Below are 23445 nucleotides of genomic sequence, written 5' to 3' on the forward strand. Positions count from 1 at the left end.
TTGGCTTCTTTTTGCTCAAGGATAACACCCTGCCACTTGAGCCACAGTGCCACTTCTGGCCATTTTCTATATATGTGGTGCTGGGGAATTGAACCCAGGGCTTCATGTATACAAGGCAAACACTCTTGCCGCTAGGCCATATTCCCAGCCCTGGCACAGTGTCTTAATATAAAAGGTTCTAAGTGGTCTGGGTGCTTGAATTCATTTTGAATAGAGAAGCATTAGATCCAGTTTTGATTGTCTAATTGTTGTAGTTTGGTAAGTATTTCATGAAATAAAATAGGAATAATAAATACAGTCCTGAAAGGTTGTGTGGGTTACTCCAAAAGTTGAGATACTAGGGATTTGTACAACAAGACTAGAAGGCAATTTTCTGGTAAATATGGAGGATTAAACCATCACTCCCCTTATCCTCCCCAAATACTAATGTCCATGATTAGCAGAATAAAAAGAACAGTCATGATTCTGAAGAGAAGATGAGGATGGAGAGTTAATAGCACATAAGACTTCTCAATAGGAACACTGGAAGTCTAAGGAAATATGATTCCCAACCTCAGTTTTAAAGCTAATAAACCTTGAAGTTGAGCAGTAGCAAATAGAAACTTTTAGATATATGATCCTCTACCTAGGACATACTGAGGCAATATTCCACCAAACAAGGCAGCAGACCAAAAGAGAAAAGCATAAGAATTCTGGAATAAGAGCACTCAAACTCCCTCTCCATTATCCTAGGTACTCTTTTTCCTAGGGTAATGGAGGACGCAATTTGATAGACATGAGCTGTAGACAGTCCTTAAGAGCTGTCAGCTAGAGGGAAAACTCATTCCTACTAGTAGAATAGCTACTTGAGAGATGTTCAAACAATGGAAAAATAATACACTATTAATTGGCTGGGTATGTTGTATATTATATAAGACCCAGCTTTGAAGAAGAGTAAGTTACAACGGGGTCCAATTAAGTTGTGATGTGATCAGTAGTCATCTGGAAACATAGAAACAGCTATTTAACAAAGTAATACATAGGCACTAGAGTACATCTTCTTTCTCTTTTCTCAGAGCATGCTCAGGTACTGCTTTGTGACCTGACTATGCAGCTGGATCAGCCTTCGAAGACAAAGCATGTAAAGGAAGCAAAGAAAACCAACAATGCCGACTGAACAATTTTTATTGTTTCTGACTTTGTTACTGAACCAAATATATGAACAAATTGAGTTACTAATGTACTTAGTATCATTAGAAGAGTTCTGAATAAACGTTGCATATTTTGAAGGCTGTTTTATAGTAATTTTAATGTGTTACAAGGTGGCTGATTCATTTCCCTATTGGTACATGTACGCATGACTTGGGACGTTTGCCACAAACCTTCTTGCCTTTTTACATTATGAGCCTGACAGAATTACTAGATTAATAATGGATGGTAGGAGTTTTAAACTACCCAGAACTCTTCAGGCAGCAGGTACCAAACACCAAATATAACCAGCTCTAAAGCAGTTGATCATGTGCCTTAGATTTCAGGGTTTCCAAAAGTCCCTCAGCTGTCTACTGGGTGTCTGTGGACTGGCCTCCATCTCTCATCACAGACTGATGTGTAAAAAAAGGACCTAGATGGAGACAGCACTCAGCTCCAGGTTACATTGCCTTTTCAGGCCCTCCAGAAAGAGGCGTCCTGGGTCTCAGCCCATGTGTAACATTTCAGAGAGGGCCCCTCACTGGTCTGCACCTTGCAGACTGGTACAGGTCCTAAAGACCGTGGCTAAAAGAGGTGGGGCCCAGCCAGAAGGACAAATGGAAATAATACACAACAATCCTTTGAAGGACTTACAATGCCTGTTTGAGAACAATGAAAATAACAGAGTTGGTGGTTTAAAAAACAAGGAAGCAGGGCTGTAGTTTGAACAAGTATCCCCATCAGACCCACATGTAAAAGTTGTGGTCCCAAACTAGGTACTGTTGGGAGGGTGTGGTACCATCAGAGTGAGCTCGGGGGACAAAGTTAGGTAAGGAGCATGTCCCTGGGAGGTGAGTGAGGACACTTGCGGTCTCTGTTTTTGCTTCTCATCCACCTTAATAAGGCAAGCAGGCTTCCTTTCCTCTATGTGGTCCATCACGAAGTGCTGTGCCACCAAAGCACTAGGGCCACAAACGATGGACTCAGCAAAGCAGTATTTAACAGGAAAGTGATGGCCTGGTTGTGAGTATGAGCACTTCTCTTGCTCTTCAAAGGGCATGGTGCTGGAGTGGTGCTATGCGTGGAGGGAGAGCCCACGCACACCCAGGGATTTGGTGCCAAAATGTCACCTCTCTGTTCAGAAGGGTTCTCTCAGTATTCCTGGCTTTAATTTGCTTTAAAACAAAGTATAGTATGAACTAAATAAAGTTTTAGGAATCAAAACCACTAAGGCAAAAGATAATTTTAGTCCCAGGAAGCTATCCCAATATACATTTATCTTATCATAAAAAGTACACAAAAACTTCTCCAGCAAAACAGATGAAATAAGAATGAAGACTTTTAACTTATTGCTGCTGAGAAAATGTTTTTGTAATATTTAAGTTATAATTAAAAGAATCAACCTGTGAGCTTGGGTGCTGGTGGTTCACACCTGTCATCTTAACTACTCAAGAGGCTGGGATCTGAGGAGCATGGTTCAAAGACAGCATAGGCTGTCCCGTGAGACTCTTCTCTCCAGTTAACCACCAGAAAAACCAGAAGTGGCACTGTGGCTTAAAGTGGTAGAGTGCTAGCATTGAGTGAAAAAAAAGCTCATGGACAGCACCAAGACCCTGAGTTCAAGCCTCATGACTGACCCCCCTCCCAAAAAAAATAACCTGTGAATGACAAAGGCTTGCCTATAAAAAAAGTTGTATGTGATACAAAAAGCTACTGTCTCAGCATTTACAGACTTACCCCAATTATGTCTGTAGCCATGTTAAACCTACTGTACTTTGGAAGTGGCATGCAAAAATACCTTTTTTTAAAAAAAAATGAAGTACTACACACAGTCTTTTTGTAATACTAGAAGGAAGTACTATGGACTGTGCTCTATCAGCTAGCAGTGTGATCATGCCTTGTACTGTACACTGTTAAAAATAAATTATATTTGACAGTTTCCAAACATATTTTATGAAAATGGAAAAAAAATCCTCTCGTATTCACATGTCAAAGATCATTTCAGTCCATGTGTTTGTCCAATCACCAAGCCAAGAGGCTAGCTTGTTTGCTGGGCTGACTGGCTAGGGGCATCCTGCAGCGTGCGTCAGTGTGCACTGGTATCTGGAGCCTCGGTTCTTCCCATCGATGAGCAGGAGCGGCATTTTCCGGAAGTAGTCGATGATATGTGACACAGAGAGGAAGTCCTGCAGGAGTGAGGATAGGGAGGCAAGAATAAGGAAATACTGGTAAAAGTAGTCTCCATTCTAAACCGCCCCCCCCCTCCTCACATGGCTGCTTCCTGGACCAAGGATTAGACAATGAACCTCCTACCTCAAAAGCCTCTCCCTTAGTCAAAGTCACAGGGTTACACCTGGGCCTAGAGGTCACCATGATTGGACATGACCTTCCACTGACTACCACACCAGGAAGGGCGAGGAAGACCCTGCACTGGCGCCAGCCTCACCTTCTCCAAAGCACAGCCAAGGATGGAGTCCACACACGCTGCCACCCACAGTGCTCTCACTGTGTGGGGAGCACCTCCACCCTGTACCACCCAGTAACTGGATTACCACACCCAAGGCCCACCGTGAGCACAGGCCTGGACTTCCTGCCTCACATCGCCAAGTGCAGTGTCCTTTAGCTTTGCTGAGGAACCATATCCTGCTCTCTTCCTATTCTTTCTTATTTTCACTGCACTGGGGGCCATCTCCTAGTGGTAGAAGTTGTATCGCAAACAACTGAGAAACATCTGGAAGAAACATCTGGGGACCCACACACACACCTACCAGTTAGGCTTATGTCTGTCATGTTGGATTATTTAGAAAACAGGATGAGATTAAAAGAAGGGAAGGGAAAGGAGAATGGAAAGGAGAGACAGAGAGTCTTATGGTAAAATGGGTCACTGCAGCAAACCAACAAAGCTTAACTTTGAAGTTGTGTACTTCCAGCGGATATGGAATGAAGTCCCACGTGGATGAGTGGAGAGACATAAAAGAGAATTTAGGAAACTCTGAGCTTGGAGTCCTTACCTCTTTGCCTCGGAGGCCAGTTCCCAACAAATACACTTGACTGTCCTCCTGGTAACGGATCTGGATGTTGTAGACTTTGTCTTTGTAAAGCACCATGAGCACGTATGGGTTCGTGATTGTTTTTCTAGAGCTGTCTCTAACCAGAAAAGTGCCGTCCTAAAAGTAAAGTTGCATCATCGAGGAAGCAACAAGGGATTCCTCTTACTCCACATTCTGAGCTAGCCAGAACATCTCTCAGTGCTCTGACCGCTGGCTCACCAGCCACAGGCAGAACATTAAAAGCAAGCTGCAACACATACCTGGTTTATCTTTCTAAGCGCAGCCTCTGCCTCTGGCCGGGTGATGTAAGAGACATACCACTCTTCTTCTAAGGAATTCTGCAAGTGGAAAGTTATAGGATGAAGAAATTCTGCCCTTCCCCAATTGAGTGAAACTGAAGCCTCCACAAGTCTCCACCACAGCCCCATGAGGACTGACACATTGGCGTACTTAATTTGAATGAGTCACTGGACTATCAGCCACCATAATCCCCGCTACTCAAGAGGCTGAGATTCGAGTCTGAGGATCACAGTTCAAAGAGAGGCAGGAATGTCCATGAGACTCGTTTCTCCAATGAACCACCAGAAAACCAGAAGTGGTACTGTGATTCAAAGTGGTGGAGTGTTAGCCTTGAGCAAAAAGGGGTCAGGGACAGTGCCCAGGTCCTGAGTTCAAGCCCCAGTACTGACAACAACAACAACAAAAAAGAGTCACTGGGGCAAACAGGAGTGATTATGTGCACTGCTGGCCAAGGTCACTGGAAACAAGCCTAGGAGACCGCAGGGAGGGCAGCTTCCTCAACTGTGTGCATAGCAAATCACTCACTCGATGCTAAATAGGTGAATGGAGCGATTCAGAGATTAGATTGTTCTAAGGTCATAAACTAGGAAGTAGATGAAAAATAGGATTATGTCCTCATCGCTTCATGCAAAACACACACTTGGCCCCTGGAGAGTCTGGAAGAGCAGGCAAGGAAAAGAGCTTATTTCCTTTCGTCTGGCTCCTCTGTTCTCGGTCTCTCTGCAGGGCTGGGGACCAAGGCACCCTCTACTCCCTCCAGGCCGGGCTCCCCTCTAAGCTCGCCTGCCACCAAACCAACTGAAGATAAAAGCTGGAAGAACACTCACCGTGTGGCTCCTCACCTCTGCTCCGGGGGACAGCGGCTGCGGCTTGCTGGGGACCGGCAAGGAGAAGTTTTTCCCTTCACCTCTGGGAGGGGGTCTGCTGCTAAGGCCTGGAGGAACACATGGTGGAAAAATAACACAATGCTCTAATTAATGCACCCCATTAATGTACTGCAAGTCCAAGTTTACTCTTCTCATAACATGCCCCCCCATGCCCTTCTAGCTTTTCCATAATTAACATTTCAGGAAAACAGGGCTGTGGAAATCATTTGCCCTGTTCCCAAACCCAAGGACTGCTCATATAATCATGGCAGTAAAAGCTCCAGAGCAGATCTTCACATTTGTGAGGTCCTAACTGTGTCTGATGTATACTGTAAATATCCTAGGTGTGTTTGTGTATACTAGAAGGTGAGGGCATCCATCTGTGAAAATGTGACTGTTGCTTTAACGTTGTATCAGTGAGAACATTCTAGATAGGTCTTGCACAGACTCCTGTAGCATTTGTGCAGGCAGCATGGTTCTCTGCGGTGAGGGATACCTTGTGGTGATGAGGATAATTATGTTCTCCTCCTCTTCATGAAAAGAAACGGAAGCTACCCGAGATAAGAATATTGGTACAGTTCTAGAACCAGTGCCAACTGCCTGCTGTGTTGGCTGTGTCCAAAGAGGTTCCTCTAACAAAGGCATACTGCACTGATGGGGGAGGGGGCGCAGTGTGGGGAGCCTGGGAATCCCCCAGCACACGAACCCCACTTTCTTATCTAAGCCCTACTCTTTACTCAGCCCCCTGAAGTTCACAAGAGGGTGTTTCTTCCTCTCAGGGAAGGTTCGATTGTGCTGACCTTAGCTGTAAACCACTGAAGAATCCCCTTAGCCAGAACATTCTATTCATTAGTCATTCCTCATTCATTCACCCCCTCATCCATCCATTCATCCATCCATCATCTATCCATCCAGCCACCTGTCCATCCATCCATCCATCCATCCACTCATTCCACAGGGCTTATTCAGCACTGTGCTGTCCACGTCTCGAGTAAGGTACTCCGTGTACATTATTTTTCACCCTCTCAATGACACCACGAGTGGGCTTTCATCTGCTCTGCATAGAAGATCCTAGAACACCACGACCACAGAGGTCACACACATTTCTGGCCGGTCGTGCAAATGTGCTGGCCAGCGCAGTTTCCGAAGGCCCGGGGTACTGACCTTGGGAGAAGTATGGCGGCAGGGAGGTGCTGTGCGGGAAGCTGCTGCTGTGGGGTGGAGGGGAGGCTTTTAGGTTGGGCTGGGGGTAGGAACCCCTGGCGCTGGCAGTGACTGCTGTGCTACAGGGAAGGACCCCACCAGCATCTCCTGTCTGCTGTTTATCCCAGCACTCCCACCTATCAGTTATTCTTGAAAAATACCGCCCAGTTTAGGCAGATAGGTGGGTGTTCTGGGTTAGCCTGGAGGGAACAGAGCCTCTTCCCCTCTACTTCCCCCCTTCTTCCCCTCTCCTTCCCCCCTTCTTCCCCTCTCCTTCCCTCCCCTCTTCCCTTCTCCTTCCCTCTCTCCCTTCCCTCCCTCCCTTCCCTTCCTCCTTCCCACCTTCCTGTGGTACAGAACTTAGGAGCCCACCCAGCTAGGCATGCACTCGCTCCACCCTTGACCCTGCCCCGCTGCTTGATTTGTGTTTTGTCCTTCAGGTAGGATCTTGCCAGCTTTGCACAGGATTGGCCCCTCCTGCCTGGGCCCCCCTTCCTGGCCCCCCTTTCCTTCCCGTGGGAGGACCGTCCGGCCCTAGCCCCTTCCCGTGCTTTTCTGTAAAGGAAAAATCCACTCCCCAGAGGACGTCTACCATTTTCCATGCTCAGACGCCTCAGACTGCGGCCAACGTGTAAAAGCAGCTTTGCCCCAGTCCCCGTGGCCTCAGCTTTGCCGTTCCATTGTCTTTGCCTTGGGAGGGGGGTGCTTGTTAGTTAAGTCAGGTTGAAACGTAAGGAGCGAGCCACGCACCTTTCTGCAAAAGCTCCTGGGCTGTGGGACGCAGGGAGGGAACGCTTGGGGCTGGGCTTGGCGGACCTCCAGGGGAAAGTGCTGGAACTCACTGACGGTGGTGCTGGCGGAGGCAGAGGCCTTCTATGCACTGGGTGGGAAGAAGAGAAAAGAGTGGCCATGTCCTAGTCCGGGTATCCCGGAAGCCTTCCAGACCTGGGTCACAGGTGGTTTAGTGCTGCTTTGAGTTGTGTTAGGAAAGGCAAGTCCCCATGCTGGCTCATTCACCTCAAGCTGTCAGTGCTTACCGCGTCACCTTAGAGGTCATGCATGTTGTAACATGTCTCCATCACACCATGCATTCCATTTTAATTTTGCTGTTCAAAATTCGCACTGTTGTAAGGAATCTAACAACTCTCCTTGTTAATTCAACCAAAGAATCCCACTTTACTTCACTGCGCAGCAGCAGAGTAGATAGACGTCTGCTTCTGTGAGTTGAATAGCTCTAACTGATCCTGTGCTTTTTCCACACTAAAAGATTCCATTTAAATGCCTCACCAGAAAAATGAGAGGATGAGACAGAAGTGGTAAGAAAGATTTTGTAAACCTACCATCCTCCTCATCCTGTTGAGAGACAGAGAAGAAAAGAAGATGTTAGCGTATCATCAAAACACAGTTCCTGGAAGGGTAAACACATTTCTCAATCACAAGGACAGGCTGGCTCTTTATTTCCTAGTTGTGGGGTGCCACAATAATTATATTATGAGCATGTCAGAACTTGATAAGTGATTTATGATTTTCTAATATAAACAATTATCTGAGGGCACTCCAGTGTGAGATTCTCAAAGTTACAATAATATTTACGATATCTATGATCTTCCCCCGTAGATTCACACACAGTATTTCACTCCACTCCCCTGGAGGCCCTCAGGAATGGGGTGCCCTCACTTTACAAGGGGAGGGCAGATGGTGGGAAGGGCTCCTGCCTTGCCGACATTTCCCGAAAGAGCTTTCGCCAGATCTCCTGGGCCAGGCCCACTACTCTGTATAGTGCACGTGGACTACAAGACTGATGGACTTCCTTTCGGGGCCACCCTACTGACTACTTCCTTATCCCCTCACATAGGAAGTGAGGCTCAGGATACATTTGCCTTTAGTCAGGAGAACAGAAGGGCCAACTGGAGGTTGTTTGTGCCGCCGTCTGGGCAGAGGTGCAGCTACACCTTCCCCTAAGTGTTGCAAGGACTCCTGCAGTTGGTTTTCATGTGTGGCAACAGGAAGTGCTGCTCAAGGCAAGTTTCCCATCCTTGGTCCTCTGGCCACCGTCTGGTCCCCCAGCCCTGCGACCATGGAGTCCTGCTAGCACGTGGCACAGTGTAGGAGAACTCAGATTGCTATTTAGTACCTGGGCAACTTAGAGTTCTTGATCCTCTCTAAGCCCCAGTTTCCCTCCCATTGAAAGAGAAGAACCATTTGTGCAAAGCCCAGGAAGAGAGAGATAACCAAACCCTGCATCCCCAGAGCCCATGTGGTTTCTGGGACATGGACCATTCCATCCTAAATTCCCCCCGTCCCCTTCCTCTCGTAGAGAGAGGGCGGAAACAGAGGCCTTGCGCACTTCGGTGAGGCCAGCCCCTTGGACACCCCTTCCCCGCCCCCACCCACATTGCTAATTACAACCTTTGGATGGAATGCAATTGGCTCGCCCCCCGGGGGGCGCAGGGGAAGAGGGGTTAGACAATACAGCATGGGGGGCTCTTGGGAAACACTGAGACCCCCAACATGAGGCACCGGGATTCAAGAACCACCATGGACCAGAGGCATGGCTCCAGTCCCCTAGAGCACTTGCTCAGCAGCAAGCACCAGGCTCTGGGCTCAATCCCCAGTACAGCCACACAGATAGCCTACTATGTGCAGGCCTTGCTTCAGGAGATGGACCCTCGTGAAAGCCAAGGCAGAGAGTCCTGTTGCCCACACACCCCTACCCTGGCTTTCCCTGTGCCACGTGTTTCCAAAGTGACATCTCCTACTTACATTCTCTCTTCTGTCTTGTACCCATCCATGCCTGAAAGGAATTAGAGCAGAGAAAAAGAAGTAAGCATCAGGAGTTTCTAGGAGCCTCAGAATATATTGTCACCAAACTGCACCCAGAGAAACCAAGTCTAGAGAGAACACTGAGCCCCAGCAGAAAGGATGGGAGTGGAGGAGAGGGAGGCTCAGCCACCGGTTCTCTGCCATCTCTGTACATGGAGCTCCGCAAGCCCCTGTTCCGTAGCCACCGTCCTGACTCTTTGGCCACTGTTAATCTTGAGATATTTCTGCATGCAAATGAAGCTCTGTGGCAATATTCTCCATGGGTGCTTTGGACCGGCCTGGGGACCCCACCCCTGTGCACTGAGATGGCAGAGGGAGAATGTCACTGCCTGGTAGAGGCTTTGAGGCTGTTGTCCCTGATGAACGAGCCAGCCCTGCTGACCGGGGCTGGGAGGGGGGGGACAGCTATCTGAGCCCCAAGAACCTCCATACAGCAGGGCAGCTCCCTCCGAGTGGAGAGGAGGCAAGGGGGATAATTGGCTGAGCTCCTTCCAGGTTCATCCAACACGGAGGGTGTTGGGTGAGGATCACTGAGAGCCCTTGCACTTTGTAGCTGGGCACGCTCTCTCCAGTCCCTAGCTGTGATGTTCCTCTGAGCTTCGTCACAGCCAGGTAAGGCCATCCTGATGAATCTTGATGCCAAACACAACCCAGGCCCTCTGTCACTTCCTTCCTCGGTGGGGGGACGGCCCAGTGCCTGGGCGCAGCAGCCCTGTCTGGACCTCCTGGCACCGTGACAAACGCCGGAGCAGATCTCAGTGGTGGGCAGTTACAGACCGTGGGTGTGAGGCTAATCAAGTATGGCCCCGGTGTTGGCCTGAAGTCTTCCTCCCAACACATCCTGTCTGCTCTCTGTACTGAAAGCGAAGCTGTCCATGCACACCCAGTACATGCTGGGACTTGGCTCTGACAATGCAGGAAAAGTCCAGCAACTTCTTCCAGAAGTCCAACACTTCTTCCCTCTCTCCCTTCCCTCCCTTCTTTCCTTCATTCCCTCCCTCTTCCCTCCCTTCTTCCCCTCTCATTCCCTCTTTCCCTCCCTCTTTCTTCCCCTCTATTCCCTCCTTCTTTTCTTCTTCTCCTTCCATTCCCTTCCAGCTAAAGACAAACCCCCTTCCCTCACCCCTGCTAGATTCTCACTTTCCTTGGAGACCCTGACACTTCCCGTGGAATCGGGGACTCCAGAACATTCCCTAAGCACAGCCACACAGAGACCCCACTCGTGCCAGAGCACCCTGCCCCTCTGCACATGCAGAGCCAGGCCCGGGCGGGCGCCAGCACCCCAAGCCAAGAACAGGAGACAGGTACTTGGACACCGGCGGCTTCTTCCCTGCTGGGAGGCCGCCTCGCTCGGGCCTGTCCGCGGGGCATAGTAATGACGCCTTCTGCGTCTTGGGCAGATGCTCCCCTGGAGCCCTGGGGTGGAGAGAGGACGTGGAAGATAGGAGCGGCGTTGGGAAGAAGAGTTCCAGGGCAAACCTGGCCTCCTCCCAGCACCGCCCTGCCTACCTTCCTGCCAGGGCCTTGGGCTGCAAGACAGTAAGGGGTGGGGCTGGTGAGGGAAGGACGAGAAGCAAAACAAACATCCCCAGACGACCCCCAGAACCACGCCAGCTTACCTTGTCAGCAAACACTGGCTTCTTCCCTGTGGAGGAGAGACAGTGGGGCCTGAGTTTAGACCTGGAGGAACCTAGCGTTTAGTGGGTGAGTCCGGTCCTTGGGAGCGGAAGCCTTGAGGGGCTCGGCCAGGTCCGAATCAGAGCTCAAAAGCGTGTTGTGGCTTGCCATCCGAGGACAGAGCTGCCCTGGGTCTGCACATCTCTAACTGGCCAAAGGCATCTTCGCAGCCCTCTCTACAGTCTGCTGTGCCGTGCCACGGGGTGGGGGGACTCCGTGTCTGAGCGACCTTTGAACTGGGGGCGGAGGGAGCTCCGGGAGGCTCCTGGTGGGCTGTGCACCATGGTTGGTGGGCTGTGGTGTTTCTGGCCTGTGTGTGTGTGCTACTGCTCTCCAAGCACAGATGACACAGGCTCGGTGCCATCCAGGTGCAGCAGAGAACTCTGCACAGCTAAGTTGTCCAAGCCGACTCAGCTTTCACCTCATCCCGATATTGCTAAACAGACTGCAACATGTGGTAGAGGAGGTCTGGGTAGCAGTTCCTGCTCCTCCCTGCCCACCCACCCCCCCGCCACACTCAGACACATCTGTCAGCGGGGGGGGGGGGGTCATGTTAAACTAGGCATCACCCAAAGAGTTCATTCCTAGCCAGGCGCCAGTGGCTCCCACCTGTCATCCTAGCTACTCAGGAAGTTGAGAGCTCAGGATTGCAGTTCAAAGCCAGCCGGGGTGGAAAAGTTCCCGTGAGACTCTTTATCTCCAATCAACCACTCAGAAACTGGGAGTGGTAGAGCACTAGCCTTTCTTGAGCAAAAGAGCTCAAGGACAGCGTCCAGGACTTTAGTTCAAGCCCCACACTGGGGAGGGAGGGAGGGAGGGAGGGAGGGAGGGAGGGAGGTAGGGAGGGAGGGAGGGAGAGAGAGAGGGAGGGAAAAAATTTATTCTTCCAAAATACCCCAGGCTGGGACGCTGTTCAAGGGTTGAACAGAGATGTCACCTTTACCCTTATAAGCACAGCCCAGGGTGGTTCTGCACCAACCCTAAGTCATGTCATACCAACCTGGCAGGAAGGCCTCCCTGTCGGGCAGGGCTAGAGAGCGGTCCAGGGGCGGCTTGGTGCTCCTGTCGACCGAAGGAGCTGGCACTGGAGGGAAGAGGGCGGGGGTCACTTCAGAGAAGAGCAGCCCGCTGGGGACCGGCAGGCACGCGGCCAGGCGGGGAGGGCGCGGCCCCGCGCTTACGTTTGGGGGTTTTGTGGCTTCGGCCCCTGCTAGGTTCTTCATGGTTGGCCTGCAGCACGGGCAGTGGCTGCATAAAGGAAAGACCCAAGTGCTGCGGAGGCTGGCCAGGGCTCCCCTGAGCCCCGTGGCGTCAGCTGCGCTGGGACCCCACCCCCACCCTCCCCTCCCCTTCCCTGAGCTCTTGGTCAGCCGGGCCGCACTGGGCACAGGGCCTCCTTGAGGAGCCTGCTCCAGTCCCATCAGAACACACCAGGACCCATGGGGCCAGGCCCTGCCTGAGCCTGCCACCCTCCCACCCTCCGGCATGCCACGGCCCGCCCCAGGGCCTTCCTGCCCTGCTCGGAAAACCTCAGGCTCCTGCACTCTGGGCCGCCGCTGCGCCCGTGTTTCTGTCGCTCTCTCCATGACTGGCCCATTCTGCTCCAGCCCAGCCCGACCTCCTGCCCTCCCAGCCACGCCTGGCCGGCCAAATGGTGCCCGCGTCCATTGACTGACCGTCTCCCCCGCCCCCAATCCAAAACCACGCTGCCCCTGGCCCCTGCTACAGCGCTCGGCTGCTCAGTCATCGTCAGCCGAGGGAACCCGTGGACCCGCCCGCGTCGGCAAAAGCCTGGGTAGACGCCCGTAGCTCCCGAGCCGCACGCGCGAGGAGAGCCAGCCCCTGCACCGTGCCCGGGCCCACCCCATGCCCACCTCCTCCTGGGAGCTGATGAGCGCTCTGCCCGTCACCAAGGGAAGGCTGCCTCTCCCCCCTCCCGGGCTCTGGGGAAGCCCCCCCCCGACCCCCCACCCCCGTTCTGGGCAGCAGGTGGTGCGACTCTCCTTGCGAGAGGGAGGCAGCCTCCAGACTGCCAGCTTTCTTTTGGTTCTCTGAGTGGTTGTTCTAGAGTTTTCATCTATCTCAAGTAGTAGGAGATATTATCACCGGGAAGATTGGAAAGGGGATTTTTCTTTTTACTACGCGAATCATTTGTGTCGTCAGCGGCGAGATGCTCACAGAGAGCACCGGTGGCGGGGCTTGGCGAGAGACCCGCCGCTCCTCCCCCTACTGCGGAAGAAGGGGCGGAGGCACCTACCAGGTGACCCCGGCTGGCGGGAGGCGGAGGGGGGCCGGCCAGCGTTCTCTGGGGGAGCGTGGGGGGCTGCTGGGGGGCCTTCCCGGCGGGGGGCCGGTCTGCAGAGACACAAACACATCAACAGGAGAGGGGCGGCAGCATCGGCTGGCCAGCTGAAGGGTCTCCAAGGACAGATGCCGTGCCCCACTCTGCGGTGCCTAGGGGCCCCGGTCCTCCCCCCACCCCACCTGTGCTGGAAGGAGTGGGGGGCGGCGGGGGAGGGAGGGCAGCGGGAAGGACGGGGGTGTGGGGGCCGGGCAGGGCCAGGCGCTCACCGATGTACACGGAGCCCGAGCCGGCCAGGGGCTGGGCGGGCAGGATGGCGCCCTGCAGGGCCTCCTCGTCATTGGAGGGCGGGGGCTCGTAGTCCGCCTCGTCCACGGGCGCGGCCCCCTCCTCCTCCGTCGGGGACTCGTAGTCGCCCTGGTCCTCCCCGGGGTCGTCGGGGTCGTCGGGGCTCTCGTAGTCGTCCTCCTGACGGTGAGAGCGGGGCCGGGGCTGGAGGGGCGTGGGCCCCGCGAGCCCCTCTCAGCCCCTCAGGGAAGGGGGCCCCGGCGCTCGTGTCCCGCGGGCCCGGGTCCCCCCCCGGCCCCCGGTGACCGCCCTCCCCGCGTGTCCCCCCGCGCCCAGTCCACACGACCTCGGCCCCTTTCACGGCCACGGCTGCTAAAACGATGAAGATCTTCTCTCGCGCGGGGGGCGCCAAGGCCGTGCCCCGTGGAAGCCGCGTGAAGCAGGCCGTGGGACTCAAAGCACTGGGGGCGTCCTGCTGGCGGCCAGCACGAGCCCCTGGGCTCCACCCCAGCACAAGAACCCAACACCAAAGAGGGAGGTTTGGGAGACGAGCCCGGCCCTACTCACGAAAGACGACCAGCCGCCATCCTCCTCCTCCTCCCGGCTTTCTGTGGGAGGAGACGCGGTCAGCCTGCCCGGCGGGCGGGCGGGTGTGGGGGGACTGCGGGAGAGGCCTCTGGGGCCGGGGTGGGCGCGGGGCGGCCCCGGCACCGCCCTCCCGGGCCTCAGGAACGGAGCCACAGTACCAGCCCCAGGGCTTTGTTACCGCAGCAGAACCCAGACCACTGGACATCCGTACTGCTGCTGCCTTCCTAGAATTCCTAGCCCGGGAGCCGGTCCCCCGAGGGCAGCGGCACCCCTCAACCTCCCCCGTGCACAGGAGCCTCCCCGAGTGCTTCAGACACGCGGGGCTGGGACTCGGTGTCTGGACAGGGCCCGGGCAGGCCCACCTCAAAGCCAGGCAGGATCTAACAGTAGAAATCAGTCTGCAAGTTCCCCAGGCACGGGCCGGCTGCCCTTCCCGCCTCCCACGTCCCCCGATTCTCCACAGAGCTGCGTCTCTCCTGCTCTCACTGGGATCCACGCTCCGTCCCGAAAAAGAACCGGCTGGCGGGCAAGCAAGTAGGGTCACCCGCACCACCCCCAAGGAAACTCGGGGGGCAGGCAGAACCGAGGAGCCCAGCACCTTCTAGAGCAGTCGCCTCTCAGCCTTACCTCTCTCTTCAGGAAACCTCTGGATGTGGGGTCTGCCGAGGCAAAGAGTACTGCGTTAATAGTTCTGAGTTAACGGCACTGTATTGATGGTACTGAGTTAGTGGAACTGTGTCAATGGCCGGTTGATTTAAGACCACCCTCGTCCCTCAGCCCCGCCCTGCCAGACTCCCCAGCAGAAGGTCTGACTTAAGTCCTTACTGCTTGGCAACCCGGGTCACAACGTCCCCCTAGTTCTGGAAACCACCAAAGCCACACTGGTGGCACAATTGGGAGCTCGTGACGGCCTGATGGTATTCTGGGGGAAGTTCATTCCCCTACCGCCCAAACCTGGGGTGGGAGATAAGGCGGGGGAGGGCGACCCGCCCCGCCCCCTCCTCGGTGAGACCCTCGGGACCAAGGGGACCCCCACCGGTCACACAGGGGGGCCTGAACCAGTTCTGGGGCTTCCGCTCATGGTGCAACTGGGGCTCGCAGGGCCCGGGGCCCGGCTCCCACGGCCCCGCTCACCTGCGGGTGAAAATGCTCCTCCTCTCCTCATTCCTGTTGATATCTTGACTCAACCTAATGAGGATCCTGCGAGATCGACCCGGTGAGAAGACTCAACCACATCCTCCCAGCCTCCTCCTTCCCGGCAGCCCCAAAAGTCCCCGATGTGAGCCCTCCCCGCCCAGCCCAGGGCCCCTGGGCCAGCTCCTGCTCCCTCCCGGCCCTGGCTCCTGCCCCCAGAATGTCCAGACGCCACTCTCCACCTGAGGACTGAGCTGTCATCATCTATTGCCTGTGTGTGCTTATCTGCTCCGCACCTGTGCCCCTCCCCCCGCCCCCGCCCCCGCCCCCAGGAGACCTGGATTCTAGAGAAGCTGGGAAGAGAGGCCAAGTCTCCTGACCCCGGAGCCAGCGTGGCCTTGGCACCAGGAGACCCCGTTCTCGGGTTCTCCTCCTCCCACCCCTCACCCCACGGCAGGGCGGCGCTGGCACCAGGGCCACCGCCAGCCCCTGCAGCTCCTCCCCGCACAGGTTCACCACGACCGAGACACAGGCCTCCGCCCTTCGCGCCCACGGCTATGACTGGAGGTAAAGCTTCAAGTGGGTATGAATCCCCCATGTGCACTTGGGGGGGCTGGGGGGCCTGGGGATGTCGAGGAAGGCAGGGGAGGAGTGGAGGTGCTCCCCCCTCGTGGGTCCCCAGGGCTGGGCTCTGGGAGGCCTGGGCCCGGCCCTGCCCGGAGCGGGGCTTGTTCCCTGCTATCTACCAGCCGGGCTGCAAGCCACTGCGGCTCCAACCTGGTGAGGAAGGAAATGCCAAACCACAGGCCCCACACAGAGCAGCGGGAGCAGAGAAGGGGGGCTGGCGAGGTCCCCGGCTGCGCTGGGCTCTGAGCTTGCCTGCAGCCCAGGGCCACTGCGGGTGGGCGGCCGGGCGGAGGCCCCCCCCCCCCCGAGAGAGAGGGGCCGGGGCAGGCAGCACAGGACTCAGCTCCTCAGCGCAGCGCACAGTCCTTCCTGCTTCCTCTCAGGAGGTGCTGCTGTAGAGCTGCTCGGTGCTGCTCTGCAGCTCAGGAATGGAGCGTTAGATTACAGGCAGTCTGACCTCCGCCTCTGCCATCTTTTCACCCTGGGCTTTCCTACCACCTCTTCGCACCTTGAGCCTTAGGATTCTCCTTGCATACAATGGAAACCAGCCTGCATCCGCATGCAAGCCCAGCTTTCTGGGGGCGCAGGTGAGCTGGCCAGGTGTCCTGAGTCTCCTTTCCCAGCTCTGAGGAGCGGAGCTCGCTCTGTCCTTTGCTGGTTGTTTGGTATTTCAGGCTCTCGTCACTCCCTCCTGGGCAGAGCTCAGGTCTCCATGCAGATGGTTTACAGATGCGCTTATGTGGCGGGGGTGGGGGGACCCCAGTCCAGTGGGAGGATGAACCCCGGGGCCGGGCCTCAGGGCACCGTCAGCAGAGGAGGCCCCGCCACAGTGCCTTGTGCAGCAGCGCCCAGCCCAGCAGCCGGCCGGAATCCTACTTCCCTTCCCCCGCCCCACCCCCATGCCCTGGCTTTGTCCTTAGCCCTCCTCGTGCTCTCCTGTATCGTGGGGACCGTAATATACCACGGACTCAGTTTACCACCGGACTGCCCCCCTTCCCATGGGGTCAGAGGGTGGTGAACTTACGGCATCTTGAGCTTGGGGAACTTCTGGATGTCATTTTCTGTTAGGTTCTGAAATGAAAACACAATAGGTGGCAGTCAGGTTACAACCCACAGAAGGACTGTGAGCCAGGCCAGGGCCTGGGGCAGGAGAGGAGCCGGGGCAGGAGAGGGGTCTGGGGCAGGAGACAGTAGTTGTGACTGGGCACTGAAGAATAGCTTGGGCTGCATGTTCTCAGAAAATCCCAAAAACCCAGAGTCCAGTCAACTTCCTGAGTTCTAGATGTTGACAGAGGATTTGACCTCAGTGGGTAGACATCTGTGTGAGCACCGGACCCCTGCCACCACACGGAATCCTTTCTTGACCTGCATCTGGCCATGTGTGTGGCCTTCACCTACCGGTACCCCGAGAGTCACCCCTGTCATTCCAGGGTAGAAGCCTCAGGGTCTCAACTTTCAGAGGGGACTGGCTGGGCATCTCCATGTGCCCATTGGATTCATCTGACCCGGCTCTTAAAGAGCGGCTGTTTCTAACCGGGCCACTTCGCACACCACTTGCCCCGAGTGGGGGGAGGGAGGACGGGGGAGTCCTGAGAGAAGGGGGCCATGGCAGACCTCTAAGCGAGCCACTCAACTTTACTGCTCCCACCCCCTCTCCCCTTCTCCACTTTTTCCCTCTCTCTATCTTTCTTGGGCTTCAGTCTCCCAAGTAGCTAAGATTACAGGTGTGAGCCACCTCATCTGGCTGCGTGCGTGTGTGCGTGTGTGTGTGTCTGTGTGCGTGTCTGTGTGTCTGCATGCGTGCGTGTGCGTGTGTGTCTGTGTGCGTGTGTGCAACTATGATTGGATTCACCCATCTACTTTAGAGTGTGCTGTGGTACCTATGGAGGGTCTGAGAAGGCTCCTTCATTGGAGGACGAGAGCAAGAGGACTCTGACAAACCACCCAGGGCCATGCGGGGATGCTGGAGAGGAGCACCCACCCGCCGTGGGAACTCCAGAAACGAGGAAGGCCAACGTGGGCCCGCAGTCCCTGGGAAAACGGCACAGTATCCTCAGGGTCAGTGTGCAAGACCATCTGGAACTCACCAGAAACCGCACGCCGTCGATTTGGTACTTCCTCACTGCCATCTCGCAGTCCTTGTAGTTGAGCTGTGAGGAGGAGGAGGCTGTCAGCCAGGCAGGCTCCCGCCATGGTCTGCCTGCCCCGCGGCCCAGCCGATGGCGGTAACAGCGCTGGGCTAGCCTCCGCCCTCTCTGCCCCCATTGAACACGACAGCCCAACGTGGGGAAACAGCGCATTCGAATGCGCCAAAGAGACTCCACCAAAGTATGCGGAGGGCTGGCCGTCTGCTCCTTGAGAAAGAGGAGAGGTGCTGACCGAAGGAACAAGCCCCAGCGTGCACCCTCTTGCACCCAGGACAGCTTTGCTGACCACAGCAATGTTCCTGTCACTGGGAAAGTGATCTGTTATCATCCATCTTGACACCCTGACTTTTTACTCTGGACTCCCCAAAGATAATAACCTCAACACGCCCCAGTGGGGCTTACCTCACTTTCAATGTTCTGTTACTTCATCGCTCCCTCCATGTTGCTGGACATTAAGGCCAGTTGGAAAACTGCTGTTCCAAGGTCACAATAAAAACTCCTAATGATGAGGCTGGAGGCGGAATTACACCAGCCTAGGAACCCTGAGTTCAAACCCTAGCACTGCCATGTGTAAATAAAGACGTGAATACACCCAGCACCTAATGCCATTCCTGTCATCTCATCTGTTGCGGGTGGCAGAGGCAACTGAGCATTCGAGAAGGACTTTAGCGTCTCTGTATGGAATGTTCCTTTGGGAACAACAGCATTACTGATCAAAAGAGCAAGAGCACTGGGCAAGGTGTTGGCTGTTTTCCAAAACCAGTCAGGAATCATTTGAAGCGGTTCACTTTGGCTTGAATTCGCTTCACCCTCAATTCATTCCTGTTTGAAATACCACTACATCTTGGTGCGGGAGGTCAAGTATTTGTCCTTGGAAGTTCTGGGTTCTTCCCACAGATATGGGCCTCAGAGTTGGAGCTAGCTTTCTCGGGGGACAAGTTTCAAGTCAATTTCTTCTCATCAAACGTGAGAAGGTAGATGTGACTAGCATGGCCTCGTGGGCTGCAACAGGTGGAAGGACCACCATGCTCACGCTTAGAAAGCAGGAGGCCGAAGAAAGCCGAGTTCTTACAGTCAGCTGATATTCGACAAAGAAGCTAAAGACATACAATGGGAAAAACACTAAAAATGGAAAAACTACTAAAAACTGGGCAGCTACATGTAGAAAACTCAAAGTAGACCCTAGCCTATCACCATGCACCAAGATCAACTCAAAATGGATTAAGGACTTCAACATCAGACCTGAATCCTTGAAACTACTGAAGAACAGAATAGGAAAGACGCTAGAACTTATAGGCACAGGAAGGAACTTCCTGAATAGAGTCCCAGGGGCACAACAAATAGGGGAGAGTCTCTACAAATGCGACTACTACAAAATAAAAAGTTTCTGCACAGCTAAGGACATAGCCACCAAACTAGAAAGACAGCCAACCATATGGGAAAGGATATTCACCAGCACAGCAACAGACAAAGGCCTGTTATCTGTCATCTACAGAGAATTCAAAAAACTAACCCCCTCCAAGCCCAGTAAACCAATTATTAAATGGACAAAGGAGCTAAAGAGAGATTTCACAGATGAGGAGATAAAAATGGCAAAGAAACATAGGAGGAAACGTTCAACATCCCTGGCAGTAAAGCAAATGCAAATAAAAACAACCCTGAGATACCACCTCACCCCAGTTAGAATGGCCTATACTCTGAACTCATGCAACAACAAATGCTGGAGGGGGTGCGGGGAAAGAGGAACCCTTCTCCACTGTTGGTGGGAGTGCAAATTAGTACAACCACTTTGGAGAACAGTATGGAGGTTTCTCAAACAGCTCAACATAGACCTACCCTATGACCCAGCCATACCACTCCTAGGCATCTATCCTGAACAACAGGTCTCAGGATTTCATAAAGACATCTGCACATCCATGTTTATCGCTGTACAATTCACGATAGCCAAAATATGGAAACAACCCAGATGCCCCACTACAGATGAATGGATACAAAAAATATGGTACCTATACACAATGGAATACTACATCGCAATTAGAAATGGTGAAATATTGGTATTCGCAGGGAAATGGTCAGAACTTGAACAAATATTGTTGAGCGAGACAAGCCTAGAACACAGAAAACAAAGGGGCATGGCCTCCTTGATATATGACTGTTGGGGGGGAGGGGGGAACAGAAGAGACCAGGTCTGCAAAACAACAAACATCTTTTCAAATGGTATTTCCACATGTTTGGGTCAGCAACTTTACATTATGTACCTAAAACCAAACAACTACTAAACATAAAAAAGGTGTAGAATAGACCTATCAGTGGAGCACAATAGCTCAAAAGCTATGTACACGTGATCATATAAGATGAGGATAAGCAAAAACAACTCCAAGAGAAGGACACAGAAGGATTCTATTGTCGACGTTACATTTAAAGTTCTAGGTGAATTTCCTTTGGCGTACGCCACGTGGCTACTGTATATGTTCTTGGTACACTGTGAATTATATATATATATATGCCTACCTGATCTAGGGAAGGGAAAGAAAAATGAGGGTGTAAGATATCACAAGAAATGTACTCACTGCCTTATTACGTAACTGTACCCCTTTTGCACAACACCTCGTCAATAAAATTTAATTAATAAAAAAAAAGAAAGAAAGCTGGAGGCCAGAGTTGAGAGCAGGCCGTGTCTCTTTGATCTGTGCTCAGCTCCGTGGTGTCGACAGCCTTTAATTCATCTCTGTCCTCATCGGCAGGCGAACCCCAGTGGTGAGGAGTCCTGGCTGTGATTGAACCCACAGACCAGGCAGGCAGGTGAGACTCTGGGCACACTCCCCCGCTGAGGCACGTTCCCAGCCCTCTGCGCGTCCGTTATTTTCCAGATTGGATCTTGGTTTTGCCCTGGCAGGCCTGGGACATGATTCTCCTTCCTATGTCTCCTGAACAACTGGCCGCGCCCCTGGCTAGAAGCTGCGCTTTGAACCGACACCCAGGCAACCCTGGTGACCTCCTGGCATGGCCGGTGTGGTCTAGGGCAGCCGCCTGGCTTGTCGATGGAGCATCTGAGGTTCAGAGCCGGGCAGGCACTGCTCCGCGGGCCCATGGTGAGTGGCATGGCTCTCCCGACGGCTCCAGAGGAGACGCAGAACGCAGTCTCCGTCTTCAGGGCCTGTAGTCCAGATACAGTTGAGGCAGGCAGACCTGAGGCGGGAGACGCACAGCCGCTTCCCAGAGCAGGAAGAAGGAAGCGGAAACGCGAGGTCTCCATGGGGCCCCTCTGAATCTGGATGCGTCGCGCACGCGAGGTCCTTTCCCAGCCACCCTCACGGGTGTTCCTGACGGTTGAAGAGGAGACGGAGTCTCGGAGACGTAGAGTCACTAAGGGAAGGTCACCCGGCTGGCACAAGGAGAGGCCGCAGTCCCAGGCACGCCCGGCTCAGGAGCTGGGTGGACGCGGCCCCTCCGTGGACGCTGCTCCTGCTGACCGATCGTTTGATTATCTCATGTGGATCTGCGCTCAGGGGATGCCACGGTCTGTGTGCTCCTCCCGGGAGCAGCGATGGGATTTCCATGCTCACGATTCCCTCGGCTTCCTTGTCCTTTCGTGTCCTGTCCAGAGGCTGGACCGCAGCCCTCTGGGCCCCGCTCAGTGTGACCCCAGTGCCATGCGTCCAGCCTGCGTTCCCCAACTGGGGCTGGCGCCAGCTCTCTAGGCTGCTTCTTGGGCCTCTCCCATGAAATGCGGGTGGGGGAGGGTTTGCAGACCCTCTGGGGGCTGCAAGAAATGGATGCCCCAATGCCCCTCATGCCACCTGTGCCCCTGCCCTCTGCCTGCCTGCTCTTCCTCCTGTCCCCGGACGCCATCTTCCTTTCTGGTCCGGCAGTGTGGGTTGCCATCGGTGCTTGCTGCTGCTCTCTGCGTCTCAGAGCCCGCAGGCTGGAACCAGACTGGCTTCGAACCCCGCCTTGACCGCATGTGGTCTCTAGGGACCTGGGCCATGTCACCTCCCTGAGCGGGCGCTGCCCAGAGCCGAGGACGGCGCAGAGCTCACAGGACAGCGGGGCGTTTTCAAGGGGTCCCGGCCATTACAACACCGAATTAGAGCCCAACACACAGTCAGTTCCTCGGCCTCTGCAGGACACAGCCGGGAGAGGTCCGCGGGGCGCGCCCTGGGCCGCTGGGGCCGCCGCGGCGGAGCTTCTGCCGCTGGCTCTTACGCCTCCGTCCAGACCCCACCCTGGAGCCCACGCCCAGTCCACCCCCGCCCCTGGCCCCGCGCCCACGAAAGAGCGAGCCTCACCTTCCTGAAGTAGTCTGCGAGGCTGTCGGGGTCCCAGGCCAGGACCTCTGAGCGGAAGGGCACGTTACTCAGGGCCATGGCGGCGTCCAGGGAGGCTCACCGGCTGGGCGGGGGCCCCACGCCACGCACAGGGGAGCCCTGAGCCGGAGCCCGCCCGTGGCCTGGCGCTCCCAGCCCAGGAGGACCCAGGAGCCCCAGGAGCCCCAGGAGCCCCCCGTTCTCGGCTGCAGGCAGAGCCCAGAAGGCAGCGGCTTCCTCCAGGCACAAATATGGTCTCTTCTCAGAAAACGACTCAGCTAGTTTCCTTTACCACTTCCTCTGCTGGCTGCTAAATAAGCAAACAAGGAAGCCCAGTTCTGGGGGCTTGAAATACACAGAAAGTTGGGGTTGGCAGTTCCCCACAGTCCTCGTCCCCCAGCGTAGCGGGGCGGGGGGCAGAGAAGGGGGTCTTCAAAAGGTCAGCTCAAGGACTTTTCCATGAAGACTCGCAGCACAAGGTCGCTACTCCACTTCCAGTGTCCCAGGGCTCTGTAGCTAACGATTCATTTTGACGATGGACCTGATAGATACAGACACTGCCCCCTGAGTGAGTGGCGGGGGGAAAGGGGCCTGGCCTTCCCCTTCCCTTCCCACTGACTGTCCATCTGAGCGGCCTGCAGGCGCCCCCTGACCCCTGTGAGGAGAGGGTCCTCCAGGAGGGAGGGCGTCGGGCGCCCGGGGTGGGACAGTGGGCCAGGCTGGTTCCTTCGGCAGACGGCTCCGCACTGTACCATCTTAGGCAAGGGCTGAGAATCAACACAGCCCCATCTGTAAAGCCAGGACCGAGACCACCTGAGGCCTGGATGCACTTCACCAGTCATCCTGAAAGGGGGATAAGAGGGCAGGAGCTCACCGATGGTGGTGGGCTTGCTCTATTTCCCACTTAGATTCCCTTCCCTATGTCCCCCCACCCTGCCATCCAATCCCAACTACTCCTTGTTCCAC

General features: G+C 54.7%; 1 protein-coding gene across 3 annotated transcripts; it reads right to left on the reverse strand.

The window, feature by feature from the left end:
• Window positions 1–2976: 2976 nt before the first annotated feature.
• On the reverse strand, window positions 2977–22691 carry Lcp2 (lymphocyte cytosolic protein 2). Of its 3 annotated transcripts, none has more exons than XM_048334171.1 (21): window positions 22462–22691; window positions 18113–18175; window positions 17050–17096; window positions 15399–15464; window positions 14892–14923; window positions 14244–14284; window positions 13658–13856; window positions 13344–13441; window positions 12268–12334; window positions 12087–12170; window positions 11029–11054; window positions 10919–10938; window positions 10718–10825; window positions 9350–9380; window positions 7927–7939; window positions 7337–7466; window positions 6548–6594; window positions 5360–5451; window positions 4478–4555; window positions 4179–4334; window positions 2977–3353 (listed from the first exon to the last, which is right to left on the reverse strand). In XM_048334171.1, exons 1-21 carry the CDS (start codon window positions 22537–22539, stop codon window positions 3231–3233), a joined length of 1599 nt encoding a protein of 532 aa, XP_048190128.1. In that variant the 5' UTR covers window positions 22540–22691; the 3' UTR covers window positions 2977–3230. The 3 variants fall into 3 exon arrangements, with proteins under 3 accessions (XP_048190128.1, XP_048190127.1, XP_048190126.1); XM_048334170.1 differs by having other exon boundaries at window positions 5345–5451; window positions 6548–6591; window positions 22462–22687; XM_048334169.1 differs by having other exon boundaries at window positions 5345–5451; window positions 22462–22687.
• Between the last annotated feature and the right edge of the window lie 754 nt (window positions 22692–23445).

This window comes from Perognathus longimembris, chromosome 25, assembly GCF_023159225.1.
Source record: "Perognathus longimembris pacificus isolate PPM17 chromosome 25, ASM2315922v1, whole genome shotgun sequence".
Lineage (NCBI taxonomy): Eukaryota > Metazoa > Chordata > Mammalia > Rodentia > Heteromyidae > Perognathus > Perognathus longimembris.